General features: G+C 47.0%; 1 protein-coding gene across 3 annotated transcripts in view; it reads left to right on the top strand.

The window, feature by feature from the left end:
• Positions 1-24,966, top strand: part of SLC25A39 (solute carrier family 25 member 39) — an 83,626-nt gene that overhangs the window by 27,044 nt on the left and 31,616 nt on the right. For 2 of the 3 annotated variants that reach the window (XM_069237887.1, XM_069237884.1), the window contains exons 1-3: positions 13,116-13,244; positions 17,242-17,388; positions 22,174-22,279. In XM_069237887.1, the coding sequence (XP_069093988.1) occupies positions 17,377-17,388; positions 22,174-22,279 (118 nt within the window). In that variant the 5' untranslated portion in view covers positions 13,116-13,244; positions 17,242-17,376. Of the gene's footprint in view, positions 1-13,115; positions 13,245-17,241; positions 17,389-22,173; positions 22,280-24,966 lie in introns of those variants that run through there. The other variant, XM_069237886.1, reaches the window with a different exon arrangement.

Genomic DNA, 24,966 nt, shown 5'->3' with positions numbered 1-24,966 from the left:
TTTTGGGGGTGCTGGTGTTGTGAACAATGTTCCCCTCCAGGGCAGTCCCTCAATATTGTAGATAAGATGCCTAGGCAAGACCTAGGTAAAACACCACTAAAACCACCTCTCCAAGTTTTGGTTAGTGGCCACACTGTCTGAGAGTTGTTAATTGAAATTTTACACCTTTGCGCGGACACTAGATTATATAGGTCTTGAAAGCCCATATAATTTACTGCAACTTTCAATTACTTAAATCTAGTTAGAGGATCTGCTTTACTGCGACGAAAACACAGTGCTTAATTTGTAAAAATGGAAGTGCCGGGGCTCTTGTCAGGAGGCCACTGCTACTTGTACCGCCCATTGCCCCTACCATCGCTGCCACTGACAACAGTATCAACAAAGCTGCTAACCACAACTCTCTTGCAAGTGTGACAATCCAGACTATTCCAGGCCCCCACTGCTATAAGAATTGCTTAGATGGCAGGTGTTAGTCAGTTTTAATTTAGATTGAATTAATAAACAAATTTTGTTGTGTTCATCTCTAAATAAAACAGATAGTGTTGAGAATTAAGACCCGGGGCCAAGCACCGTAAACCAGCGGCTCAAAATATGCACGGTGAAAACAATTTGCCTTCCTTGTAGTGCAGCCAAGCAGGAAGTGGCTCCTAAGATGTCTTGGAAAACTGTGCATTACGTTAGCATAAAGTTAAAGGGAAAGTTTCACCAAACCCATTTTAGGGCATTGGATGAGCCACAGTGCAAAATTTCCAGACTCCTCCAGTCATGTCTGGGGTAACAGTTAAGTGGTCACCAGACCTTATTTAGGTGATCACCATTAAGAGAGCTTTCAGAGTCCGTACAGAGAGAGGGGCTTGCTGATGTTCCTTTCTATAAAAATTTTGTTTGGGTGGAAGGTCTGTCCTTTCACAGTAGAACTGGGCTACTTTGGCCTTTTGAGTGACAAGCCAATAATGAAAGCAACAGGCCTGGTTGGTTTATTTTAGGAAAATGTATGTTGGATACCATAGTTCTAATTCATTGTGAAAAGCATATATTAGAGTCAACAAGCCTTTCCTTGTGGGTTGTTATTGTGTTTTACCTCTTTCTACAGGTTATTTTATTGCATAGAAGGTGAGAGATTACAGTAGCAGACAATGGTTTTGGACACCCCTCTAACAAACCCTGGGTGTAAAAAATTACGCATGGCTCAGTGGGACCGTCCACCTCAGGCACTGGCTATGTTGCCCTGTAGGTGGCAGCATTTCTCATTATCGCAAGTGTACATCCTCCTGAAAATGAGGATTTTTGCTTGTTCCCGTTTCTCCTTTTGTAGATCTTCGTTGATTTCTTTCACTCTACGTTATTATTGGGATTTGTTGGGGCGCAGAGCAGCTCCAGAGACAGTACTACAAAGCCTTGTTGCTTATTTCCTCTGTGGTGCGCCTCATCCAGCATGGCTCCTGCTTCTTAACAGTATAAGTGACTAAACTCACCAATCACTGGCAACCCACTTTCAGTTATAAGCCAGGGATATTGGCATTGCCAGTGCTTGTTTTATTTTACCGTTTGAAACGTCAGTCACACTAGCTGAAAGTTAACACTTGGGTAACATTTAGAAGTCCCCATCTGTCTCTCCCCTTGCTATCCTCGGATACATTGTGGAAGAGAGACACGTGTTACTTTATGTGGACGCCCACGTCAATTCATTCACACAAAGGAACACAGTAACATGTACTCCCTTCTGCTTTAAATCTTTCAAAGGAGTCTGGGATGGAGAAAATACTTTCTGTGTTAACCTTCATGTGTTAAAGTTTGAAAAGAGGTAGACATTGCATTACAGAAAAAATCAAAGGACTGGATAATTGTTTGTGTTTTGGGCCATTCAATGTCCAAAGCATTGTGTTGGGTGAAACTTTCCCTTAAAGTGAAAACGAAATGATGGATTTTCCAAATTACTACGTTGACGTGAACAAAATGTATCCTAGAGATGTGCATTTCTGTGAGAAGAGTGGCTAAATTAGTTCACAAATTTCTATCTCTTCTGGGGAAAAGGTTTTGGTGCCCTTAGTTGTTTGTTCCCTGGTTGTGCTAGAAGTCAAGTGTTTTCAATATCCACAGAAACCGTATCTTTCCACATGAGAGTCGGTCACTGCACAGGGGCCAAGAAAATAACCTAAGCAAAGGCTTTCATGTCAGAGCCCAAAAGCATGTTAAAAAGCTGTCATGCCAGCTAAGCCGTAGTTGTCCTGGCTGCATCCGACTCCTGTAGGCATCGGGAATACCTGGTGCTGGATGTGGGGTGTGGCAGATGCCATAAAGTCCTTTCAGATTGCTCCTCCTTCTCTGACCAAGATCACAAGGCCAACAACAAATGGTTTAAGCGTGTTTACACCTCTCCATGCAGATGAAAATGCATTTTCATTTGTATGTTTGTAGTATTTGCATAGTGCAACCTTTAAGAAAAGGCAGCAGAGCACTGTACAAGGGTCAAAGGCAAAGCTTCCAGGTGACAAGTGATAGGAAGAGTAGCTGTTTACTGGATTGTTACTGCTTTACGATGTAGTGTTCTTTAAAGAAGTGTGCTTTCAGGTATTTTCTAAATTGGAGCAGTATTGGTGTGATACTGATGAATACAGGGATGTTGTTCCACTTCTGGGAGCATAGAAAGAAAAGATCTGCTCCCTTGTTCTTTCTTGTTCATACTTCTTAGTCTCCAGTCGGACAGTGTCCTGGCAGCGGGTGTGCTGTTAGGCACCAGAGATGGTTGGCCTGTGTGCCAGAAAAGTGGGGGTGCTGGCCATGATTGCCTTGTAAATTATACTGCTTGTTTTGAAGGTGTGTGGGCTGACAAGGAGAGCCATTGGAGTTCCATCAGTAGATCAACAATGCAGAGGCCAGGATGGAGGCCGTTCTTTAACAGAGCTCCGCATCGCAATCCCTATCCTCCACGCCGCCTGCCATCGACCTCATTCGAGGTAACCCCGCTATCCACAGAGCGTGCTGCAGCAGTACCTGTATTCCCGAGGCTTCAGCTTTATAGGGGACTCCCGTGTGAAGTATGCTACCGTTGTGGCATGTCACCTAAAGTGGAGGCCTAGGACTAACGCTGGCAGCTGTTGCCTGCTGCGCTGAAAGCGTTCTCCCCCTGGTCTGCTGCCTACATGGGAGAAGGTGCGGGGGGCCTTCCAGCTGCTGCTGAGGCAATTTAGCAGCAGCGTACTCCTGTCTCTGCCCCCCGCTGCCCGGCCCTGTGTTATCTTATAGGGCACTGATATGCGTCGTGTACTTGCCTGATGCTGCTACCTACGTGCCATACTTGGCGCTAGAGCCTGGTGAGGCGTCTGCACTGGAGGCGAGTCCAGCGCGAACCCTATGTTGTTGTGCTGCCTGGCAGCGAGGACACCGTGGATGGCCACATCAGTGTGGCGGACTGTAGCCGGAGCGCAGCTCTGACTCTACATTAGGCACTGGGCTGTGGCACCAGGAGGACATAAGAGTATGGCTTACCCCTGCTAGGTTTCAGGCCTCTTGGGACTAATCAGCAGGGAGGGGGAGACGCTGGGCCCTCAAGCTGCTTCAGGCCTCTGTCTAACTTGAAGACACTTCACATTCCTGGTGTAGTGGATTATCTCCTGCGTCGGATTTGATCCTGCAAACACCGACGAGGGATACGTTACTCATAGTGGGGCCCCACCTTGACTTACGAGGCCTGGGATCCTGATCCATTGCGACTGAGACCCCGTCAAACTAGGGGTGTTTCAACAGTTGCTCTTCTTCCCCTCCCTTCATATTCCCCCCTTTGGTTTGGATAGACTGCTCTTGAGCGGCAACTCAAATGCGTCTGCTTATATATAAATAGAGCATGGGCACACTGTGTCTGCGGTTTTGGAGACTACCATATGCATCTGGGTGATGCCCTCTCTGGGCTGTTGCATTACCTCTACACCACCGTTTTGCGGTGGTCTGGACATCCACAGTGTCTAAAAGTTCTTGTGGTGGAGGTGCACTGCTGTTACGACCACCACCTCCTGAAGCTGCACATGCTGGACAGCTTGTATTGTGGCAACTGAGAGTGGGCCCCAGAAACCACTGACCTTTCTGCTGGATCTATTGTTCCCCGGGCTTGTGATGCTCGATTTTTGGGCCAGTACATAATGACTTTAACACTACCACTACCCCGAGGATAGGCGTCCTGCATGTCCACACAGCAGTAGTTGCCTAGCAGAACTGGAGTCTGGGCTGCCTGTGCTGCTGTGTTGTGCTGTACCTCTTGACACGCAAGTGGGCCCACTTCCATATAGACTGAGTTCTGCCTCCTTGGCTTGCTATGGCAAGTCATATTTTATCATGTTGAGCTATTTTTAGGACCTACTTCCCTTCTGGAGAGTTGACAAATAACACCTGTTCTGCCTTTAAATCTTGTTTGTCACATTTGCTCTGTGTTCAGACAGAGGCCAAAAGTCAGTTTGTCTTACAATTAATTTTCCTTCTGACTGTAGAGTTCCAGGATTATGTCAGTTTCTTTCCTAACACACAACATTTAAATAGCTAAGTCAACTGTACAAATATTTCAAAATACATTTCAGTAGTTGTGGAGGTCCATTGTTTGCACTTCTGTGTGTTTCATCCTATTACAAATATTTTAATAGGATGAAAACAAATCAGAACACTTTACTTGGTGTTGTGCAAAGAATAAATGTTTTCTGAAAAAATGTTTTTCACAGATTAATACATATATTGTGTTCTCAGTAAAGCTGCAAGTTAGTGGGAAGGTTTTTGGACATTTCTTGGAATTTTTCTGTCTGTAAATGACAGTGTGCGACCACATCATGCTTTAGTGATATATTTATTAAACGTTAGTGTTTAAACATAAACCTAGAAACACTCCTGCCATGGTAGCATTGCTATTAGTAAACTAAGAGGCAAGTAATGCATCATGTGTCCCCTGTATATGGGTAGATTGTTTTAATACGTGGAACAAAAGTTTAGTCTATTTAATCAAACATATGTTTTTTTTGTACAGCAGAAAGGCTGAGCTCACATATTTGAAGGTATACCCATGTTGGAGAGTAAAGAAAAAGAACGACTCTGTAAAGTGAAATATTTTCCTACCATCACGCGTATGGGACGGGTCAAATACATTACAGTTATGGTTGAGTAGATCATTCAAGTTACTTGAACTGCAGGCCTAGTAACATTTTTATGATTTTTCAAGGCCTGTGTATGGTTTGGACGGACACCTGTTGTCACTCTGCCCCAATGGGGTTATCAGTTTGGTTTTCAGTGTTCTTACTTTTTATTTTAGTTCTCCAATCCATATCCCACACCCACCCCAAACGCACTTTGTTCAGGAGTTAGCTCTTTGCTTCTTGGGCAGTAACTGGTCATTGCACACGTCCCAGTTAGAGGTATGGCCTATGCTAATAGTTTGATGTGGAAAGTGCAAGGCATGCATGCTTCTTGATGTAGATACGCTGTCTTCTCCTGTTTGTGCCGTCCCACTACGCACTTTACATATCTGCAGGAATCGCATTTAATTAGAAAGGAAGCTGAGAAATTGCAACCACATTGGAGAGGCCAGGTTTTCCTTACTAATTATTCTACATATGCATGTGGCATACTAGTATAGATCAAGGCAGGTGTCCCTTTGCAGGCAGACACTACAAGCATTGATCTGGATGGCAGATACATTTTTATTAAAGGCAGGTTGGATGGCCTTCATGTTGTGGTAGGGAGCATATATGCCTCTAATACTGACCAAGCGGCCTTCCCTACTAAGTTGTCTGTGGTGCTCTCAGGTTGGAGCGGCTTATCCTGGCTTCTGGGAGGAGACTTTATTAGCATATTATGCCTCGATTTGAATCACTCGTTCCCTCCTCTTCCCTGCACAGTTGCCTTATCTAGTGCCCAGAATTTGACTGACTGACTAGGACACTGACGCGTACACAAGGCTAACACCAGGATCTACTTCATTTATTCCTGTTTGCATGATCTTTATATCCACATTGATCGCCCTGTTGGTTTACGTGACATACTCCCACGTATCACTCATATTGATTGATTATTTAGGACGTACACGCTCCAATCATAATTCCCAATTATTACATTTCAGTTATGAATAAAACCCTCCTCCCATCTCCACATGACAACTACAGCCAAAGACATTGGGAGACCCCCCACCCTTTTCTTCATTTTTAGGTATGGTTATTGCAGAGTATTTTGACATCAACCCCAACACGGCATAGTCTAGGCTGATTGAATGGGATGCTTTTAAAGTGGTCATTGGGGACTGCTTAGGCACCACTTGGAACATGCGCCGACAGTTAGACAGGGACATTGCTCTGGTTGAGTGTGACCTGCTGGGTCATGAGACCCCAGCCTTGCATAATCATGCCCTTAGAATTCACCTGGTAAGCGTGCAAAAAGAACTTGCTGCTTTGCTGGAGAGGCTGCGATGTCTCAACTATGCAGCTCACTTAGCTTGGACGCATGCTGACACAGATAGAGCAGGATCATTGTTCACGCGGCTTATTCGTCAGGAGCAGCCATGACACCTCATTATGGAAGTACCAGCTACTACTGGGACTCTTCTCCACACACACACCAATATTCATGCAGAAAGGAGTCTTTTTATCACTAAGGTGGTTTACTACCTATGGACCAGAGCTCCCACTGGTTGGCATGCCGCAGGCGGGATCAACTCACTTCTCTTCCGGAACTGGCTCCCTGGTAAGGGGTGGGGGTACACACGTTGGGTGGTATGTGTCAGGATGGAGTTCTTCTCCCTCTAGTGTCCCTGACTGACAATGAAGGATTGCCTCCGGCTCAATTCCTTCTGTACAATTCTTTGATTGGAGTGTTGGGAAATCAATGGGGTGATATGCACCTCACTATTCAATATCTCTACGTCATGGGTTTGGGGAAACAAATGACACGCTGGCTCTCTGCGAAATCATGCAGCTGTGATGCTCTTCCCCCTTCTGTAGACATTGGGGAGCAGACTTTGGTCACCCCTGCACGGATCGGGAGTGGTGCTCAATAATGGAATGCCCTGTCTGAATCCCACGCATTGCCTGCTTTCATTCAATATAATATCCTTCACCGGGCCTATCTTATCCCATAAAAAATTAACAGTTACTTTATATGCACAGATTCGACTTGCCCCCCTTGTTATCTCTCCAGAACTGATTGGTTAAATTTGTTGTGGTCCTGTCCATCACTTCACCAGTGCTGGCATGGCGTTACTTTACATTCAGTGAATGGTTCATTGCACACCTGGGAAGTATGTGAATTAGATCTACGCTGCCGCGGCAAGAAACACAGGGCCACGGATAGGTTCCTTGATCTGGGTCTTTTGCTCTCCAAGCACCTGCTCACGCACAAATGGAAGTCACCTACCCCTCTTCTAATTACTGCTTGGGAACAATCCATGTCTGTGACATATCTACGTGACTAATCAGCAGTGCAGAGGCCTGCCTGAGCCAAGGAAAAACAACCTATGATAGTTTCGAACTGCAAACGAGGAGCAATAGGGCGAACATTCACATATGGACAAGTGCAGGCTGCAAGGGGAAAGATGTTGGAGGAAGAGTACAAGCACAATTTACAAATCAACATACAAAGAACTAAAAGGAAAGTCTATATATACAATATAATCATCCACATATTATTTACACAGACAGAATAATTTGCTTATTAGGTGAAGAACATCAGATATGGAAATTTAAGAAGTTGGCTTAAGTTAGATGTGATATCATGAACACAAGGATCCGTACTTAGTTGGGGAGAGGTATTTTTTGGAGGAAAAAATAAATTTTCGGTGAGAAAAAGATGCTGCAGTCAATATTGCATTGCTGGGTCCCTCAACGTGAGATTTTCCTCAACGCCACCAAAGCTTGACTGCCCCTGGCCTTCACAGTCTGGCACCAGGAGTAATGCAGAATGCTTGGACCTCTGCCATTCTATGCTGTGGGTTATTAAAACCAAATCTGCCAAGGGGCCGCATTCCAGTCCTGCCTTGTTAGCCAGTAAAAAGTTGCATGCTGGGAAATTTAAGCCCATGCTTATAATTTGGAAAAAGGGAAACTAGCTTGCAAATCGCTGTTCAAAATCCAGTGCTGTGTGGTGGTGTAACACATGACATGGACCTACTGTGCAGCTATGTTTCAAGACAAGGCTGACAGTTGTCACCGTGTGCCCCAGCACTGCAGCTGTTTGCCTTTCCAAACAATAGATGTGTGTAAACTGACTCAGATGTTTGTAAACTGTCATAACGGCAGTAAACAAACAAAAAAAGCTAAAATGGTCTTAAAGCCCGCTCATTACTTACCATTGGTTGGCTTCCACTTCACTCATGTTTCCTTGCTTCTTACTTGTAATGCATCTTGCTTCCTGCCGGGTGCTCGTCTACTCCTAGATTCTTCTTGTTGCTTCTGTGCCTGCCTAAGAGCATGGACTCAGCACTGCTTGCTGTTTACGGCCAGTGTCCTTCCACTGGCTGTGTGCTGATCCAATTTTTTAAAACTTTTGCCCATGGCACATGTACCGCCTCCTCATTGCTCCCCACCACTGCTGTCCTTTCTTCTACCACCCCTCCGTCGACCATTTTAGCCCCAGTGCCCCCCTGCTCTCAGTTTCACCCACTTGCCGTCTGGTTTCTCCCACTCCCAATGCTTTCCATTTTCACCCCACCACCCCCTGCTGTCTTCCTTGTGTTGCTTAATCACCCCTCTCCCAAAACACTGTTTTGACACATATTGCACAACAGCATGAGCTGCTGTGAACATGTCTTAAATGAAAAAAAAAGAAGAAAAAAAAACATTGACCCGATCAGTGCTGGCCTGATGGTGCTTATTTTTTTATTTTTATTTTTTACATTTTTTCTACTTTAAGTGTTGTCTTAACGGGTCTTAAAAACCACTGACAAAACTAGTAGATTTCTTTGCGGCGAAACCGATTGGCTTTGCCAATGTTTGTTTGTGACAGGAAGGCTCTTACGAAGGGTGTAGGCATGCCCACTCACCACCTCCTAACAGCTTGGAGGTCTGATCCATCACATTTCGTACTGGGGCTGAACTGTTTCTTATAAGGTAAGCAGACTGCCCAGGTTTTGTACAGAACTTTCAGGAAGAAGAGGGATCTACTATGCATTTATTTATCTTGTTATTAATTTTTTTCACATTTCAGACAGTTCTACCTATTGGAAGGAAATTCACAATTATATACCTGTTCTGCATGTATTTATTTCAAGAATATCTGCAGTTAAACATGGCTCTAAAAGCTTAGTGTGTAGTCACATTGACTTCCTGTTGTTCATGGAGATGTGGTATTCCTCAGGACTGCGCCAGCAGGGCAGCAGAATGATCTTTCCTGGGTGGTTGATTCTGATAGTGTAAGTACGCCGTATGTTGCCAAGGGCCACAGCATCACCTGAGAACCCCAGGGAAAGCAAAGAGCTCAAAGCAGGGGCCTTAAGAATGACCAGCATGGACATCAAATGTGGTCTGTGTAAGGAAATGCCTCCTTGGCATGGTTACCCCCTGACATTTTGCCTTTGCTGATGCCAAGTTATGATTTGAAAGTGCGCTGAGGCCTGCTAACCAGGCCCCAGCACCACTGTTCTTTCCCTAAAACTGTACCTTTGTCTCCACAATTGGCACACCCTGGCATCCAGGTAAGTCCCTTGTAACTGGTACCCCTGGTACCAAGGGTCCTGATGCCAGGGAAGGTCTCTAAGGGCTGCAGCATGTCTTATGCCACCCTGGGGACTCCTCACTCAGCACAGACACGCTGCTTGCCAGCTTGTGTGTGCTGGTGGGGAGAAAATGACTAAGTCGACATGGCACTCCCCTCAGGGTGCCATGCCAACCTCACACTGCCCATGGCATAGATAAGTCACCCCTCTAGAAGGCCTTACAGCCCTAAGGCAGGGTTCACTATACCATAGGTGAGGGCATAGGTGCATGAGCACTATGCCCCTACAGTGTCTAAGCAAAACCTTAGACATTGTAAGTGCAGGGTAGCCATAAGAGTATATGGTCTGGGAGTCTGTCATACATAGGAACTATAACACCTGGCGGTGAGCCTCAAAGGCTCACCCTCTTTGTTACAGCGCCACAGGGCATCCTAGCTAGTGGAGATGCCCGCTCCCTCCGGCCACGGCCCCGCGTTTGGCGGCAAGGCCGGAGGAGATAATGAGAAAAACAAGGAGTCGTCACTGGCCAGTCAGGACAACCCCTAAGGTGTCCTGAGCTGAGGTGACTCTGACTTTTAGAAATCCTCCATCTTGCAGATGGAGGATTCCTCCAATAAAATTAGGGATGTGCCCCCCACCCCTCAGGGAGGAGGCACAAAGAGGGTGTAGCCACCCTCAGGGCTAGTAGCCATTGGCTACTAACCCCCCAGACCTGAACACACCCCTAAATTGAGTATTTAGGTGCTCCCAGAACCGAGGAAGATAGATTCCTGCAACCTAAGACGAAGAAGGACTGCTGACCTGAAGCCATGCAGGGAAGACGGAAACACCAACTGCTTTGGCCCCAGCCCTACCGGCGTGTCTCCCCACTTCGAGAGAAACTGCAACAGCGACGCGCTCCCCAGGGTCCAGCGACCTCTGAAGCCTCAGAGGACTACCCTGCATCTAAAAGGACCAAGAACTCCCGAGGACAGCGGCCCTGTTCCAAAGAAACTACAACTGGCAACAAAGAAACAACTTTTAAAGGACTGCACGTTTCCCGACGGAAGCATGAGACTTTCCACTCTGCACCCGATGCCCCCGGCTCGACCTGCGGAGAAACAACACTACAGGGAGGACTCCCCGGTGACTGCGACCCTGTAAGTAGCCAGAGTTGACCCCCTGAGCCCTCCCAGCGACGCCTGCAGAGGAAATCCAGAGGCTCCCCCTGACCGCGACTGCCTGCTTCAAAGAACCAGACGCCTGGTAAAGACACTGCACCCGCAGCCCCCAGGTCGTGAAGGATCCGACCTCCAGTGCAGAAGCGACCCCCAGGTGGCCCTCTCCCTTGCCCAGGTGGTGGCTACCCCGAGGAGCCCCCCCCACCCCTTGCCTGCCTGCTTCGCTGAAGAGACCCCTGGGTCTCCCAATGACATCTATTGCAAACCCGACGCCTGTTTGCACTCTGCACCCGGCCGCCCCCGTGCCGTTGAGGGTGTACTTTTGGTGCTGACTTGTGTCCCCCCCCCCCCCGGTGCCCTACAAAACCCCCCTGATCTGCCCTCTGAAGTCGCGGGTACTTACCTGCTGGCAGACTGGAACCGGGGCACCCCCTTCTACATTGAAACCTATGCGTTTTGGGCACCAATTTGACCTCTGCTCCTGACCGGCCCTGAGCTGCTGGTGTGGTAACTTTGGGGTTGCCCTGAAACCCCAACGGTGGGCTACTTTGGACCCAACTTTGAACCCTGTAGGTGGTTTACTTACCTGCAAAACTAACAAATACTTACCTCCCCCAGGAACTGTTGAAATTTGCACTGTCTAGTTTTAAAATAGCTTATTGCCATTTTTGCCAAAACTGTACATGCTATTTTGCTGATTCAAAGTTCCTAAGATACCTGAGTGAAATACCTTTCATTTAAAGTATTGTTTGTAAATCTTGAACCTGTGGTTCTTAAAATAAACTAAGAAAAGATAGTTTTCTATATAAAAACCTATTGGCCTGGAATTATCTTTGAGTGTGTGTTCCTCACGTATTGCCTGTGTGTGTACAACAAATGCTTAACACTACCCTCTGATAAGCCTACTGCTCGACCACACTACCACAATATAGAGCATTAGAATTATCTCTTTTTGCCACTATCTTACCTCTAAGGGGAACCCTTGGACTCTGTGCATGCTATTTCTTACTTTGAAATAGTACATACAGAGCCAACTTCCTACAAGCACATATTCCTATGTTTCTACCCGCCACTTTGTGCGTTTTGTATTGATTGCAACTAGCAACTGTTAGTAACTTTATATCTCTTGTAATAAAATCCGTTATTGTAAAGCGCTCTAACACCTTTGGGTAATGTCTGCACTTTACAAAAATGCAAAATAAATATATATCTTTGGGAGCGGTTTGAGAGAATTTCAGAGAGAGGTGGGTATTAGTATAGCGCGAGATGGGGAGTTCCATGTAAAGAATGAAAAGCATAGATAGCATCCACGTTTCTCAGGTCTATGTGATGTGCTACTCCAGTTCAAGATTTTTTTCCCCTGTGTGTGTTCTGGGACTTGTAGTCATGCTCTATAATGGCATAAAGAGGGCTCAAAGTCTCAGAATTCAAAGAAAGAAAACTGAACTGGACCAGTAGCCTATAAAACTTGACAAGCCTGAAAACGGGCCGAGAAGGGGCGTAATGGTGAGAGCTGCCGAAGTTTGATTGCGCCGGCTCAGCATCCTGTGATTCTAGCCAAATCCGGTGCCCAAAGCCCTCCTCAAACACGCGGTTGCTGCTATTAAATGTGTGAACACGGAATACTCAGGCAGCGTAATCCTGAAGCCATCTCCAGCCTCTTCAATCCATATAAAGCCACTCCCTGCCCATTCAGCTCACTGTTGCAGCTTTCTACTTTCTCTCTTTGTGACGCTTTTTCCTTTTTCCCTCTTTCCCATGTGTGTCTTCATCCCACAGCAAATGCTTGAGGCAGAATAATAAGCACTGGCCCTGCTCAGCACCGGAAACAACGAGCACAAAGTAAGCACTGGCCAAATCACTTAATCTCCCCGTGTCTACCTAAAATGTATGTGTCCTCGTGTAATGGTAACTCGTGCTCCGGTAAAGCGCTCCAATACCTTATGGCCGAGTTCGCGCTATATAAAACTTGAGAAAAATGTATACTGGCAGAAGGCGTTGTGAAGTGTCAGGAGAGAGGCGGTTTTACGACTTGGCGGCGGTAATACGACGAGCACGCATCACCCTGTATCTCTTGCCCAGACATGCCAGTCTGGCGAGCGCCCACCCCTCGGGCCTAGGCCCCGCCACACTCGGCTGCTGCTCCGCCTCTCCAGCCGGGATAAGCCCAGCCTCCTTCCCCGCTGCAAAACAACCGCCGTCCCTCCCCGTCGGGCGTGGGCTGGCGCCGGGAGGCGGGGCCGGGCCCTCGGAGGAGCGCGCCCAGGGTTCCCTCCTGCTCGGCCCTGGCGGAGTGACATGTTTTTGTGCTGAGCGCCGCAGTTCCAGTTGAAGCTGGATCCAGCAGCGGCAGCAGGGCCGGTAGCCTCATGGGGTCGGGGACCCGGAGGCCGCCGCCGCCGCGGCAGGTACACGCTCGGGCAGAACAGGGGAAGTGGGGGGGACCGGGACCTGGGGGGCGAGGGGGGAGGTTAAAGATACCTTGTGACCTATCACCCACTCGGCGGGCTGCCAGTCCGACTTCTTTCATCGGCCAGGGAGTACCAGCGTATTTGCCTTTGACCCAAAAATACACGAGGACGTGTTAGTCTCCTCTTTTGTAATAGCATTGTTTCTTCTGTTCTGTGCTTTTTGTTACCCTAGCGTTTTATCCCCCCCCTGTGTTATCTCTGAGGATTTGATTTTTGTTAACACCCGTCAGACTCGAACCACTGTTACGGAAACGTGGAATTTGTTGGCAGCAAAATACAATCGTCCAAATAGAGGAGGGGTGTTCACCCCATTACTGAGCGCTCCTAATCTCGGATACGCGTGTTTGTCAATACGCCCCTTATCTGCAAGGTCTCACTGTCCTTTTCACTCGTCTTCCACCGTCTTCTTCAAATGCTCAGTTCGCCTCCGTTGTTTTCGATGGCATCACCCCCCAAAAACTCCCCCGCCTTTTTTCTTGGAGACTCCAGGTTGAAAGCCTTGGTATGGTGTGCAGAGATTTTCCGGAGTCCCAGAACACTTCCTGTTTTCCTGGAAATGAAGGAGATCGGTTTTTGAAATCTCCTTGTGGATAAACAACAAGCCCAGCATCTGGCAGTCCCGTGCAGCTGTGAGCTAGGTGGGGGGAGGGAATCTTCTAGTTTCAAAACAACTTTGAGCGGTGAATTGTCAACGGTGGACAGTGTTGGCGGCTCCCGGTATTACTATGTCTTCTAAGTAATTATTTAGAGAACTTAGATACTTGATTTTGTTAATATATGGTTATATTGCATTGACTAGATCTGGAGGGAAATCTCATGATTTAGAACGGAGAGTTGGCATATTAAGCGCTACAGTAATCGGGAATGCACGGTTTAATTTTACCAAGAAAGTTACATTTTCTATAAAGCGCTTCCTGTAGTGCCAGTTGCCTTCTCTTCACAACATATCAGTTTGAACATAATTAAACCATTCTATTTAATTGCTTCGATGTCAACAGGTTTCTTGTCCGTCCAGTGCATGTACCTTTATAAAAACCAGAGCGGACTGCCAGGTTTGTCAAGTTTTTAATATCGCCAACGTCATGAAGTAAACTCACTTATAATTGTCATACGTATTTATATGTTGCATAACGACTGTACCAGTCTGTCTGAAGGTATGTTGTAAATTAATCGAATCTAAGATTGTAGTTTTGCGGTTAGGTTTTAGTTTTTTACTAGTGTAATAGAATGGTAAGATTCGAGTCAACATACAAGTGTGGAAAGTGTTTATCTGTTGACCATCATTCCCGGCATTGGTGGTGAATAAGTAGTGCTTTTCGTCCATATTTTCGTGGCTTCTCTCTGCCTTCTCACATTCTGTGTGTCATTCTTTGTGGTAGTTACTCCTTTCGCTGCCTCTTGTGCCAGATGTTAAGGACCTCGTGTCTTTTTCCAGATGTGCTGGGCTCCCTGTAGTGTCTTGTGGCCCAGTGAGTTCCCACCCCGCCTCTTGTCCATGCTTCTGCCCCTGTGTTGGCTCTCTGATGTGTAGTCCGTCTAACTTGTGTACTTGGTGCTAAGTCCTTGAACACCACAATATTTTTCAAAGCGATAGCCCTCGCTTGCCCTGTGCCTTGTCCCCTGGCACCTGGTTAGGTACTCTGTGTACCTAAGCTTTGTTATCGCTGCTCCCCAGTGGGTCTGTTCCTGTACAGGCTCCACCCGTAGCTCCCGCAGGGAGTTACAGCATCTCTACTTCTCTTATGCTGCCTTTGCGGCCTGTCTTCTATTTGAAACTGTTTCTTTCATCTTTATATTTTACTGTTCTTGAGTTTTTCTCTGTTGGTCGAGCTTCTTTCCTAGCATTCCCTTTCTCTTTATCTGTTCACAGGTTCCTGCAATGCTTGCTTTAACTGTCTCCCTGCCATTTTATCATTCGGCCTTGGCAGCACCTCTTGCTTTCCTTTTTTTCTGATCCTCGAAAGTAGTTATTGTTTTCCATCTGCACACTAGTTATCCTTCATCTGCTTATTTCTAGAATGGGAAACCCTTCTAGTCCTGTAATCTGGTTAGTAGCTAGTGGTGAACGGCCATTGATCACCTGTGTGTTGTAGTGAGGTGAAGTGTTAGGTACTGGGCAGGAGGTGTTCACAGCCTGGCTGTAGAGGTGGTGCTCTTCTAAGACTCGTTTACATGTGTTTAGGGAATTGTCATACCGAGAAAGATTCCCTTGTCTGATGGGTTGACAAGTTGCTTCATAGACTTCTTAAGTCAGTTTAGGAGTCGCCCTTGATTATTGTACTTAGTTTGGTTGGGAGTTTACGTGCAGGTTGACATAGTAAGGTGGATTTATGAATTTCCACGTGGAAGAAGAATCTATGCAGTTAGGGAATCTTTGTATTAAGAAGGATTTTCACCCTTGCGTGGCAGTTGCAGCATTACCGTAAAAAGCTGCTGTATAGTTGTTGCTGTTTTTTCGGGTGGGATAACCTGTAGCCATACAGTGAGGAATTCTAATTATTAGGTGAGTTTGAAAGTTGCAGTACAGTGAATGGTTCTCTTCTTTGGGTGAGGTGCCATGTATGGGTGCTGTAGAATTGCCATGCTGTAAGTGATTCTCTTGCTAAGAGGTGGTGGGAAGTTGTTTTACATCGCACAGTTCTCCTCTTTGACGACTTAGTTGTGTGTGTGTGTGTGTGTGTGTGTATGTATGTATGTATGTATATATATATATATATATATACATACACACACACACACAATCAGTCACATATGGTAGTATATGGTGTATTAATCTATTTTAAGAGAACTGCCTGCTATATAGCACTTCCACCAACTATCACTCTCTAAGCAACAGGCAATACCACCCTAAGTGAAACACTCGTGAAAATTCTCAAACCGACCCAAACAAATGATTTGCTAAATAGATCATTTGTCTGGGTGGGTTGAGAATAGTCACTCAAGTGGTTTGTTTAGGTAGGTATGCCAGTTGATTTTTAGAGAGTGAAGTGCACTACCACATGCGATTGCTGGCATTAATGGGTTTGGGAATAGTCATATTGTTAATGTCTGCCTTCTTAAGGCGGTTTAACCATTTTCAAGACAAGGAGTTGCTACAGTGTGTGTGTTCTAAGGGTGAGTTCAAGGTTTTGTTAACCAGTGAGGAGTTCTCTTCTTAGGGTGGCTTGGTTTCTGGTGTTACTTAGCATCATGTGTTTTTTTTCTCATTAGGGTGGGTTGTGTAGTTGCCGTAGGTAGTGTGGTTCTCCCCTTTGGTTGAATCGGAGTTGCCATGTACAGTGAGTAGTTCCCTTTGGATGAGTAGTTCAGTTAATTGGCTGGGTTATGAAGTAGCCTTGCATTTTGTGGCTCTTTATTTTACAGTTTGTGAAGTTACTTTGCAGTGTGTGGTTTTCCATTGGATAGATTGTGAAGTTGCCTGCCAGTGACTCATGTGATTCCCTCCTTTTGGATTGGTTAAGGAGTTGCCAAACAGCGAGTGTGATTTCTAATTTTTCTCTTTACGTGGGGTAGGCAGTCAGCATCTAGCCAGTTATTGATTATTTTAGGTTGGGTATGAGTTGCCTTGCAACTAATGAACATGGTTTAGTTTTGGGTGGGTCGTTAAATTATTGTCAGTAGTTTGAATGTCCTGGATGCGTTTAGTGATGGTCTTCCGTTCCCTGTCACCCCGAGGCTGGCCGTGTCTCGTGCCTTCGGCAGGCGGCACAGTAGATGTTTTAAGGAAGTGTTGTAATAGTTAACTTGGCGCCAGAGGTGCCTCGTGCAGTGATGGCCGCCTCTCGCTTCAGTACAGCAGCCCATGCTTTCTCTGTGGGTAGGGAGGGAACGGGAGGAGGGGCGCTTTCCATGAAATACTCAGTGCCGCTGGTACCTGCGGCGTTACTCTCAGCGTGGACCCCCGAGCGCCTTCACTGTGTTTTTGTTCCCTCAGGAGCCCGCAGGGGAGTGCGGTGGGAGTACAAGATGTATGCTGCGTGTGGCCGTGACAGCAAGGAGAGCGGCGCAGGAGGGCGAGGCGTGAGGGGGGAAGGCCGGAGCACTGCCGAGGGCACGGGAAGGCTCGCCAATGCTGCTTAAGGTAAGCGTCGTGTCGTGCTGTGTTCACGTATGTCCCTCATGTCTCCGGTGGGGGTCAGAGGGTGTGTGTTTTGGGGGGGGGGGGGAGGCGGAGTAGTGAGATAAAGGCGTCTTCACTGGGTGGAGACCTGGTCTTAAACCCCACTGGGGGCTAATGTTTCCGGCGTGCTCCACAGAGCAATGACCTCTGCTTTCCCGCCTACACCCGTAAACCTCTGGCACACCCGGTCCTGCGAGGCACCTGTCTGGCGTGCCAAGTGTACTCTGTCTAAAGTCCGACCTGAGTACATAGCCTGCAGTGCCAGTGCGTTCCTAGTGTCCCTCACCCTAGAAGCCATGACGTGCAGCGCCAGTGCTTTCGCGGTGCCCTCAGATGCTTTGTATTTGTAGGGGAGAACTGGGCCCCCTGGCCTAAGTCGCGGCGCATTCGTGGTGTTTTATTGCCCTAATATCTTTTGTGTGTGGAGGGAAACTCATGAGAAGAACTGTGTGGTTCGTTTCACAATAACCCAGCCTAATCTTAAATCAGCCCTCGGGACCCGCAAACTGAGATCAACCCTGGAGACTACGCGGCACAAACCCTGCAGAGTTTGCCCCTGTGCCACACTTATCCTGCCTAGTCGGAGAATCCATGCGCAGTGAGCCCTGTGCAGCTGGGTGTTTTCTTTGGTGCCCATGCTCACTGATCCCTTTCCAGTCACATCTAGCTGTGGTTTACGCCCCATACGTTTAATGCAAGCATCCCAAATATTCTCCTCGAACCCATGACCTGCACAAGCATTTAGTGTGGATGACCTCTCCTGATGCTTTTGTTATTTCTGCCTGATGGCGCGTTTGGAGTATTCAAATCATTAACATTTATAAAGCGCGCTACTCACCCGTGCGGGTCTCAAGGCGCTAGGGGAAAAAGGGGGGGGGTTATCGCTGTTCGAACAGCCAGGTTTTTAGGAGTCTCCGGAAAGCGGAGTGGTCCTGAGGCTGGTGGGGAGGGAGTTCCAGGTCTTGGCCGCCAGGAAGGAGAAAGATCTCCCACCGCCGTGGAGCGGCGGATGCGAGGGACAGCAGCGAGTATTGTGTAGCCACGTAGCGCATTGAAGTCTGCGACGTTCTTATAATGAAAGTAGGGGGGTAGTTTTGCCGTCTTTGTGCTGCCTTTCCAGCCCTTTGACCTAGAGAGCTGTCTAGTGCGCTGTTGACCACCTGCCATTTAGCCCCTTGAGAGCCGATGTTCCTGCAGGACCCTCCCAGCCCTTAGGTCTGTGCCGCTGGCCGTAGTTGAGTTGCTCTGCCTGTTCGTGTCATGTCAGCCATCTGTATAGCTGTGCTGCCTGGTTCCCTGCTAGCGTCTTTCTCTATGGTGCCCTGCCGGTCTTTTACTTCGCCGTGCTGTGTCCATTTGCCATCTCTTTCAAACTTCTTGCCAGCTGGTTCCATGGCCTGTGCCTGGGCAGCCGAATGCCCAGGAAGCTAGCCTTTTATCAGTAGGCCGCAGTTCTCCGCCACGATCCTGCACTTGAAAGATTGCACACGTCCTACGGTGACACGCAGAGCGGGATCCAGGCTTGCATAAGGAGGGTTCTGTGGGACACGCCCAGGCAGCCATGCACCGATAAGGCCCTTAGCTATTCAGAGCTGCCTGTGCTACATAGACCTGCAGCGAAGGAGACCCCCGCAGAGCTCTCTTGGGGCTTTGGAGAAGTTGGTAGCAAAAGAAGGACATAGGTACAGAGAAAGTTAGAGAGCAGAATGAGAAGGTCTCCCGGGTAATGATAAAACAGCAGTGAGAGAGTAAAGGGGCCCGCGCAGGGTTCTAAGTGTGAGAAGCGGGACACATGAGGCTGTGAGGGAGAACGGAGGCTCGGGCCCGAGGGGCTGGAGGCCCTTGCAGATCTTTGTGAGAGGGGGAAGATGCTTACATGTCTTTGGGTGGGGGGCATGGGGGGGGTGAGTCACACCCAGAGCTTAGATAGAGCAAGGGGGAGGTCACATATGGGGCAAAGATGTGAATCAGAATTGTGAGTCAGGTACAGAGCATAGCAAGCGGAGGGAGTTGTTAGGGGGCTTAACGGGCATATTATGGCGCAGGGAGAGGCTCGGCGAGATCTGAGCTCGGACTGACTACTGCAAAGCTTTGAGAGTGCAAGGCGAGACACATCTCGCGGTACGAAACCTCATCTAGAGCTCCGAGGAACCAAGGTGATGCGAACAGAGCATCAAGGGAACTAAGAAAAAGTTAAAACAAATCTCAGTGCGAGCAAGCAGACGGACACAGAGCTCCGCGAGACCTATGAGAGAACCTCGCAGAGCTTGGGAGCCCCTGTGGGTGCAGTGGAACTAAGGGGTGGGATTCAGAGCTCTGAGGAAGTAAGCAATTCAAATACAGCCCTGTGGGGGCACGGGGGCGCATACGCAGCTAAATGGGAGTGAGTGGCATATACAGAGCTCAGAGAGTGCGGAAACCCACCCAGAGTTGGGAATAAGCGAGGTGGCACTGATGGGGGAGGAAGGAACTGTTAGCAGAGGTTTAAGGGCAGCACCATTCCGGCGGAGCTAGCAACGGAACATAGCTCTAGAAGAAAAGGAAATGGAACTTTGAGAAGAAAGTACGGTTCAATAGGGCAACGAAGACGGAATTCTGAGGGTGGAATGAGAGCAAAGAATTTTGAAAGTAAAGGAACATTATTCTGAAATCTCAGATGGTCTTTGTCGAACAATGCTTGTAAAAAGCTTTCAGAAGTTTGAGCAAGTGTAAGACCTCCTGGAATCCACATCTGAGGTATCCGATGGCATACAATCTCACGGCCAATTTATTACCGCCCGAATTCAGAATAGATTGTAAACAATGTTTTGTCTATGGCGCAGCAAATAATTTTATGTGCATAAACTTCTGCATTTGTTACTTTGAAAATCTTGATTTGACCCCTGAAATAATATGGTTTTCCCTCTAAGGTGGTACAGGAGAGTGCCACTAGGGAGCATAAGTGCTGGACAAAAACTAATAAGCATCAGTAGTATTCTCTGGAGTGTACAATACAAAGCTTCTTGGTCAGATGCACAGAAGTGCTTTATTACAAGTGCTTTTCTTGGTGATTTAATTTTGCAGTCCGTTATTGAATATGGTACATTTCTGTTTGTAGGGGCACATAATACAACTGTCTGACCCTTCCCTGGCCCCATTTCAGCAGTGACAGGTTTCTGGTGCTTTATAGTACCTTAAGCCACCTTAACGAGCAGCGTGCTGGCCGAGCTTACTCCTGCACCCAGAATGTTTCATCGCCCCCCCCCCCCCCCTCGTGTAGTCTCTCTAGCCTGCAAAAGCGTACTATATATGCCCCTCACTCAAGCAAAATGATACTGCCAGTAATCTTGTCCTTAAACATGTAGTGCCCTATTGAGAAATAAATCAATAAATATAAACAAACACGAGTGGCGATTTAGATCTTCGCCTAAGTGCACTTTTTTGAAGGGTGGGAGGCTGTTTCCACATAGATTCTGATTATGCTTGGAAAGCAACTTCAAGCGCACCTCACCCATTCCCATGTAGTGCAGGTGACCTCCATTTCGGAGTAGGGATAGGAACGTGCACCTTCTTAGCACTGCGTAGCCCTTTTGCTTTTGAGAGGGTCCTAGGTCCCGTTTTTCCCATGTTTACAGTCTCTTCTTTGTGGGTGGTGCAGTGTAATGTATCTGTCTGGTCCCCTCCCCTCCCCAGCGTATGATGCCTGAACTCTGCATTATGCAGTATCATTTGGACAGACACGCCCCCCGAAGCTACTCCCCTGTGTGGTGTTCATGTTTTTATTTCGCCCTCTACTGCATACAGCATGGGGCAGTGGGTCAGCCTACAGCACTAACCATTGGCTTACTTCACTGGGAGTGCCATTTTACTGCTCTTTGACAAGGTGTACATCCGCGCACTGAGTAGTTGACTTTATTGCCAGGAACTACTATGTGGGTTTTTTGAGGCTAAAGAATATTTTTGCTCCTCGTCCCCCTCCCCCATTTTTTGTTTTACGTATTGGCAGGGGCCCAGCAACTCCCACAAAAATGTTTTATAACAACCATAACAAAACAAGCATTGACAAGTGCTTGTGACTTAAGTTAATTATGTCTCGCCTTTCTTGTCTTCATCCAATCAACCCCCCCAACTTTGTTTTTCTTTTCTCCTATTTCAGTGTCTTTTTCCGGTTATCCTTCCTATCTGTATTTGTCTTGTGCATTCCTTAATGAGTTCATGTCTATTTTTTTTCACCTTCCCCGCCTCACTTATCACCTTTTCCTCAGCCTCCCTTATCACTTTTTCCTGCACTCATTAATCAACCCATTCCTCTGTCCTTCCACTTTACTCTGCCTTTTCTTGCTCCTTTGTCACTCCCTCCTACCATTTTCTGTTTTTCTTAAGAAGTATGCCCCGTTCTATCCGCTTCTGCCCCCAGACTTCCTGCTTGCAGCTCCTAGGTTGCTATCACCCGTTTTTGCTGCCTGCCCCTTTTTGCATCACATTTCCATTCCTTCTGCAACCGCATGGTCCTGCCCCTCCTCCTCCCCATACCTCATAGTTTTCACCTTTATTTCCCACATTGTTCCCTTTCTTTGCCATATCCCTTTTACCCCAACTTGCATTTCATCCCTCGCCTCGTTTTTCCTCTGTGCAATATTCCTCTCCTTCTGCCATAATCCCCTCACTCATGCCCTGTCGGTCTTCTTCCTGCCACATCCCTTGGTGTCATCTTATGTCATACACTCCTGTATCTGCTTAATCACGCGCCTTCTCTGTCCCCTGCAGTTTAACACCATGATGGAGAAGGGACAGCAAAGCCCGGATGGGGCGATCACGCCCGTGCAGCAGATGTTGGCTTCTGGGACTGGAGCCCTTCTCACCTCTCTGTTTGGTAAGTCTGCCAGTCTTTTTTTGTGTGGTGTATGTTTTTTTTTCCCCCAGAAAAAGAAATGATTGTGAAAAATGTCTGTTTTTAACAACTACATTTGTAAAGTCACTGAGCGAGCGGAAGAGAAGCGGAGGGACACAGGTGGGAGGGAGTATAAAACGGGATCGGGGTCATACTGTAAGGGCAGAGCTAATAGAAAGGGAGATGAGGGGACCCTTAAAGTAATTAGTGGCAGAAATGGGCATGTGATGAGAGACATAAATTCATGAGCCTAAGAGTGCAGTGGAGATGAGTGCGAGAGTCAAATTGTTTGCCGAAGCTTGCTCCTCTCTCATTAATGTTCCTTCCTCATTTCACTCCAGCTCTGTTGTGCTGTCATGTAAAAAAATGTTCTGGAATAGCCTGCAGTAGTGACATTGACTCGTTTTTTGTGTCTGGATTGTGGCGGTACAGCTGTCACACAGACCTAGTCTTAACAATATACGTAGAGGGGGCTTTGGGTCGTTCTTTCCTGCCATTGGCTTTCTTGACCAACCTTGTTCAGTCATTGGCTTTACGTTTTGTCAATCACATTTTTGCTTAGCCCTGCATAGTATTCATCTCTCACCTAAAGCTGTTGGCTGTTTGGGTGTATCCATGCACCTCCGCTCCAGTGCTTACATTGAACTGCACGAGGTACTGCTTTGCAACTGGAGCCTGCTGGCTTCCTCCCATGTGTCTCTCTAAGGTGCTGGATGCGTAAGCACATGAAATCCAGACCTATTGGCTTTGAGGTTCTACTTTGCAACTAGAGCCTGCTGGCTTCCTCCCTTGTGTCTCACTCTAATGTGCTGGATGGGTAGCACGTTAAATCCAGACCTATTGGCTTTGCCAATGCTTTTCTTTAACAGGGGTGTATTTAGCAGCGCTAGTGTTGTTTTACCGAGAGTATTGTTTAATAAAAAATATAAGGTTGAAAAAGTTTAGGGCGGCTAGCGGGCATAAAGTAGTAAAGCTAAGGTATTGGTAACATGCAAATTATTGTGAAGAAATAATGCTTGGGAGAAACTATGAGCGAGGCATGATGAGACCGAATATGCCTCTGCCAGGGTGCCACGAGGAGCCCGGTGAATGAGGTAATTGGAGCTGGCACAGAGGAGCAGTTGGGGGAAGACGAGATTGAGAGGTGAGGCTCGGGCAGTGCATTGCGTGCTTGGAAGGACTCAAGGCTCTCTCTCTAGCTTGTGCCCAATGCTTCTGACGCAGCTTGTTTGTTTTTCCATTATGTTGTCTCCAAGGCTTCAACTTCCTCATGAGATTTATTAAAACTTGCAAAATACCTACTGTGTGAACACTTACAAGGGCGGCTGTGCTGCTCATGTGCTGGACTCGATGTCCAAGGACATAACAGCATTTGCGTTCTAGGGGCCTTTGAGAGATAACTGGCAAAAGAGCTTACACTCAACAACAGGACATGTTTATGAATGGCACACCCATCCTTGAATAACGTTTTTATATTATGTTATTTCACTGCAGAGCATTCCCCATTGCATGTTTTGTGCTGGTGTATGTCCTACAGTGAAAACCCTCGTGCATGCATTAAGTTATGTATGGTGTGCATGTCACCTAGCCAGGGGTGTGGAATTTATTAAAATATCTACTTGTCCAGGGGACCGGTTGCTTCTCAAATCTACTTGTCCTGTAAAAAGATCTACTTGTCCCTTTAGTGCCATGAGGTGTGGCGACAAATTATGGCAGCAATTAATAGCCTCTCTGATTATGCCAGGGCTACTACCATAGTAGGGCTTGAATACTTGGAATTTCAATCCCTACTGTAGCAATTTCCTTATTTTGCCACTTTTCTGCAGATCTGCATACTGGGGCTGGAGGAAGCAGTAAGCAATAGTTCCAGGGCTGGAATGCCTTTGAGTCTGCAAACCTACTAACCTGCATGTTTTAAAGATTTTTGCCAGCTTCTCTCTAATATTTTCCCATAATAAGAAAGGTTGGACATTTACTCCTGACAATGGCAGAATTAGAACTTCTTCCAGGGTTGGGAAGAAAGTGGCTGGAGGGAAAATGAACTTGCAAATGCTCAATAGATTTTCACATGAGCAAATCTACACATCGTATTTACCCATGCTAAAATACAGTTCACAAATATTTTATAGGGGTACGACATATACCATGGGTGCACTTTTGTGACTTTCTTTAAGAATTTGGGGCCACATTTAGGTAGGTTCAGATTTGTGACCTGCAAATTGCGAGTCGCAAATCCAAATGTAGGATGGTGTCCTTGACACCATCTGTGATTCGCAAGGGCTTCGCAAATGCCCACCTCATGAATAATCATGAGGTGGGTTGCAATTTGCGACCCCCTCGCGAATGGTGGCCTGCTGGAGACAGCAGACCACCATGTCTGTGACTGCTTTTCAATAAAGCAGTTTTTTTGGTTTGTTTTTGTAATGCAGCCCGTTTTCCTTAAAGGAAAACGAGATGCATAACAAAAACGAAAAATTAAACGTTTTCGTTTCATTTTTTCAGAGCAAGCAGTGGTCCGGCCTACTCTGAAAAAAAGTTTACATGGACATTCACAATGTGGAAGGGGTCCCATGGGGATTCCTTCCCTTTTGTGAAAGAGTTAGCACCCATTTGAAATGGGTGCAAACTGCGATTGGTTTGCGCCCGCGTTCACGGTCACAAAACAATCC

Source organism: Pleurodeles waltl, chromosome 6 (genome assembly GCF_031143425.1).
Source record: "Pleurodeles waltl isolate 20211129_DDA chromosome 6, aPleWal1.hap1.20221129, whole genome shotgun sequence".
NCBI classification, from domain to species: domain Eukaryota; kingdom Metazoa; phylum Chordata; class Amphibia; order Caudata; family Salamandridae; genus Pleurodeles; species Pleurodeles waltl.
Note: the sequence above shows the minus strand (reverse complement) of the source record. Positions and strands in the feature narration are given on the sequence as shown.